Source organism: Rutidosis leptorrhynchoides, chromosome 3, assembly GCF_046630445.1.
Source record: "Rutidosis leptorrhynchoides isolate AG116_Rl617_1_P2 chromosome 3, CSIRO_AGI_Rlap_v1, whole genome shotgun sequence".
Lineage (NCBI taxonomy): Eukaryota > Viridiplantae > Streptophyta > Magnoliopsida > Asterales > Asteraceae > Rutidosis > Rutidosis leptorrhynchoides.
Window position 1 is genome coordinate 317,641,896 of NC_092335.1, and position 4,810 is coordinate 317,646,705.

At 35.8% G+C, this 4,810-nt stretch overlaps 1 protein-coding gene across 1 annotated transcript; it reads left to right on the forward strand.

The window, feature by feature from the left end:
• Positions 1 to 3,372: 3,372 nt before the first annotated feature.
• LOC139901098 (uncharacterized) lies at positions 3,373 to 4,080 on the forward strand. The gene is made up of 2 exons (XM_071883837.1): positions 3,373 to 3,707; positions 3,822 to 4,080. Exons 1-2 carry the CDS (start codon positions 3,373 to 3,375, stop codon positions 4,078 to 4,080), a joined length of 594 nt encoding a protein of 197 aa, XP_071739938.1.
• Positions 4,081 to 4,810: the final 730 nt, after the last annotated feature.

The following is a 4,810-nucleotide window of genomic DNA, read 5'->3' on the forward strand; positions in this document are numbered from 1 at the left end:
ATTGGATAATTTTTCTCATTTTAGCTACGTGAAAATTGGTAACAAATCTATTCCAGCCATAACTTAATCAACTTGTATTGTATATTATGTAATCTTGAGATACCATAGACACGTATACAATGTTTCGACCTATCATGTCGACACATCTATATATATTTCGGAACAACTATAGACACTCTATATGTGAATGTTGGAGTTAGTTATACAGGGTTGAGGTTGATTCCAAAATATATATCGTTTGAGTTGTGATCAATACTGAGATACGTATACACTGGGTCGTGGATTGATTCAAGATAATATTTATCGATTTATTTCTGTACATCTAACTGTGGACAACTAGTTGTAGGTTACTAACGAGGACAGCTGACTTAATAAACTTAAAACATCAAAATATACTAAAAGTGTTGTAAATATATTTTGAACATACTTTGATATATATGTATATATTGTTATAGGTTCGTGAATCAACCAGTGGCCAAGTCTTACTTCCCGACGAAGTAAAAATCTGTGAAAGTGAGTTATAGTCCCACTTTTAAAATCTAATATTTTTGGGATGAGAATACATGCAGGTTTTATAAATGATTTACAAAATAGACACAAGTACGTGAAACTACATTCTATGGTTAAATTATCAAAATCGAATATGCTCCTTTTTATTAAGTCTGGTAATCTAAGAATTAGGGAACAGACACCCTAATTGACGCGAATCCTAAAGATAGATCTATTGGGCCTAACAAACCCCATCCAAAGTACCGGATGCTTTAGTACTTCGAAATTTATATCATATCCGAAGGGTGTCCCGGAATGATGGGGATATTCTTATATATGCATCTTGTTAATATCGGTTACCAGGTGTTCACTATATGAATGATTTTTATCTCTATGTATGGGATGTGTATTGAAATATGAAATCTTGTGGTCTATTGTTACGATTTGATATATATAGGTTAAACCTATAACTCACCAACAATTTTGTTGACGTTTAAAGCATGTTTATTCTCAGGTGAATACTAAGAGCTTCCGCTGTTGCATACTAAAATAAGGACAAGATTTGGAGTCCATGTTTGTATGATATTGTGTAAAAACTGCATTCAAGAAACTGATTTCGATGTAACATATTTGTATTGTAAACCATTATGTAATGGTCGTGTGTAAAAAGGATATTTTAGATTATCATTATTTGATAATCTACGTAAAGCTTTTTAAACCTTTATTTATGAAATAAAGGTTATGGTTTGTTTTAAAAATAAATGCAGTCTTTGAAAAACGTCTCATATAGAGGTCAAAACCTCGCAAAGAAATCAATTAATATGGAACGTTTTTAATCAATAAGAACGGGACATTTCAGTTGGTATCCGAGCGTTGGTCTTAGAGAACCAGAAAATTTGCATATATTATAATTGCTTCCCCCCGCTTCCCCCCGATTGGTTACTTCCCTCTTGATCCTACCACTATATATATATATATATATATATATATATATATATATATATATATATATATATATATATATATATATATATATATAATCAAGAGGGAAGCACTTTTTTGGGGGAAATGGGGGAAAGTAATTTTTTTTTTCAATTTTTCGAATGTTTTTTCAGGCATCAATATCACATGAAAATATGAACATTTAAAAAAGACACTTTGTGATTAATGTTATTATTTTGGCGGTAAAACGCTCGAAGAAAAAAATGAAAATATTCAATTCATTGAATGTTTTGATTCTGAGTTTTTTTTGAAGGGTTTGAAAATTAGGGTTTAGAAATATGGATTAGGAAATTAGGGGGTTAAAAATTAAGGTTTAGCTATTAGGGTTTCGAAATTAGGGTTTAGGGTTTAGAAGTTAGGATTTAGATTGAATATTTAAATACGAACGGTTTAGAGTTTAGAGTTTAGGGTTTAGGTTTTAGGGTTTTGGGTTGAAGATTTACGGAGTAAACCAGAAAACCCTAAACCCTAAACTCTAAATCGGGCTAAATTCGAAAAAAAACACTTCACACAGGATGAAAACAAAATGATGCAAATAAACTCAGCCAGAAAACATTCAATGAATTGAATATTTTTATTTTTTTCTTCGAGCGTTCTCCCGTCAAAATAATGACATTCATCACAAAGTGTCTTTTTTAAATGTTCATATTTTCATCTAATCTATAATGTTCGTGAACAAAGTTTTTTCAAAAACGAAAAAAAAAATCGCTTCCCCCTTCTCCCAAAAAAGTATTTCCCTCTTGATTATGACCATGTATATATATATAGTGATAGAATCAAGAGGGAAATAACTAATCGGGGGGAAGGAAAAAAAAAATTTCTTCGTTTTTTGAAAAAACTTTGTTCACGAACATTATAGATTGGATGAAAATATGAACACTTAATAAAGATACTTTTTGATAAATGATATATACAGGATAGCCAAAGCCAGGGAGCGAAGGCGCAGGGATATAGATAACATAAATTTTATCAAAGATGAAGCCGGTCAAACGTTAGTAAAGGAAGACGGTATGAAAATATGGGAAGGGTATTTCTCATCTCTTTTCGATGGGGAAAGACCCGAGCGCCACGAAGATTTGCAAGACTCTAATATTGAACAACCCCAGAACAACATGGATTGTGAGAGGATCTACCAAGAGGAAGTAAGATCGGCATTACGAAAGGTGGGGAGAAATAAAGCTGTGGGACCAGACCAGATCCCCATCGAGGCGTGGCGGAGCCTTGGTGACGATGGTGTTAGGTAGTTGACTTGCCTTTTCAATAAGACGTTTCAAAGCTCTAAAATGCCTATGGAATGGAGACTGAGCGAGACTATTCCCATTTATAAGAACAAGGGGGATGCTTAAATTTGCGGTAACTATAGAGGCATAAAATTACTTAGTCATACTATGAAGCTTTGGGAGAGAGTGATTGAGACTAGACTTCAACAAGTATTTCGGAGAACCAGTTTGGTTTCATGCCAGGGCGCTCTTCAATAGAGGAAATCCATATTATGAGGAACCTTATGGAGAAGTATAGAGAAAAGCAAAAGAACTTGGATATGGTTTTTTTAGACTTGGAAAAGGCCTACGATTGCGACCCATGAAACTTGATTTGGAAGACCCTGAACAGTAGAAGTATCCCGAGTAGATACATTAGCGTTATCAGGGATATGTATGAAAGGGCGAAGTCTTGCGTTCGAACGCCGGTGGGAAATACTGAAGTTTTCCCAATAGAAGTAGGCCTACATCAGAGATCGGCCCTTAGCCCTTTTGTTTTCGCTTTAATCCTGGACGAGCTTTCTCGAGGGATACAAGAGTGCATCCCATGGTGCTTGATTTTTGCCGAGGATATTGTGCTTGTTTCGGAATCTAAGGAGCAGCTTAATAGAAGACTTAAGCAATGGAGGTGGCCTTAGAAAGTAATGGTCTACAAATTAGTAGACAAAAGACTGAATACCTTAGATGTGATTTCTCTAGGGACGATGACGAACAAGATGATGGAGTGAACATCTGCATTGGAGACCAGATATTGCATCCGCAAACTTCGTTTAGATACCTAGGTTCGGTGCTCCACAAATCGGGGAAGGTAGATGAGGACGTGTCGCACCGTATTAAGGTAGGGTGGGTGAAGTGGAGAGCAGCTACCGGAATCTTATGCGACAAGAATATCCCCCTTAAGTTGAAAGGGAAATTCTTTAAGGTGGCAATTAGACCTGCCATGTTATACAGATCAGAGTGTTGGCCATTGACGAAGGCACAAGAGAGAAGGATGGAGGTGGCAGAGATGAGGATGCTTAGGTGGACATGTGGTAAAACCATGTTGGATATGATCCCAAATAGTGTTTTTAGGGAGGATCTGAAAGTTAGAAGCATCAACGATAAGCTAAGAGAAGAAAGACTTCGATGGTTTGGGCATGTGAGGAGGCGACCTCTTACTGCGAATGTGAGGAGAGTCGAGGCACTTACGGTTGACGGCGTATGGAGAAGGGGTAGACCCACTCGTAGGTGGGAGGATATAATTAAGCTCGACTTGAAAGAGCTTTCATTGACCGAGCACATGACTTCTGATAGGAATGTGTGGAGGACTAGAATTAAAATAGACGAGTAGGTTTTGGTTTGTATGTGTGTTTGTGGGTAGGTGTATATGTGTTTAATGTGGCTGTATGTATGTATGTATCTCCTTGTAGAGTGATTTATGTTTGTTCGCGCTTTGCTTTTCCAGGAAACCTTCTTAGTTCGCGTATGTTTGTGTGTGTTATTTTGTTTGTGTGTGCTGGAACTTTTGTGTATATATGGATGTTTGTGTATGTAAGTACGAATGTTTTTGTATGGCTGTTTGTGTAAGTTTGTTTTTGTCTGTTTATATGTGTGCTTCTAAGTTCGCATTATGTATGTATGTATGTATGTAGGTATGTATGTATGTATGTATGTTTTTGTTTGTTGTTTATGTATGTATGCGTATGTAGGTATGCACGCATGTCTGTATACGTGTAGATGTTTAAGAATGTATGGGTGCTTGTTTGTACGTAGGTATGTTCTATTCATGTATGTTTTACTTATGTTTTGCACTACTACATTTCTGCTCATTTAGACGTGTGGAAAAGCTCATTTAGACGTGTTATTTAACACGTCTAGATGGCACAGCACTAATTGATCATGCTAATTAGTGCGGTTCCTTGAACCGGTCTAATAAACTCAATTAGACGTTGATAATGCTAAAAACGAACATATATTTCATAGCATTATTCCTCAAGAAAGACAAGCTTTTAGTTGCAATTGTTCTATTTACAAGTGATATTCGTTTAAATAATAAAAGGTGAAGACAAAAGACAGATTCG

Excerpts from the sequence above, each read along its gene's own strand:
- LOC139901098 (XM_071883837.1), top strand. The coding sequence starts at position 3,373 with ATGGAGGTGGCCTTAGAAAGTAATGGTCTACAAATTAGTAGACAAAAG. Across the intron at positions 3,708-3,821 it reads GCCATGTTATACAGATCAGA|GGAGGATCTGAAAGTTAGAA; the intron begins GTGTTGGCCATT and ends TAGTGTTTTTAG.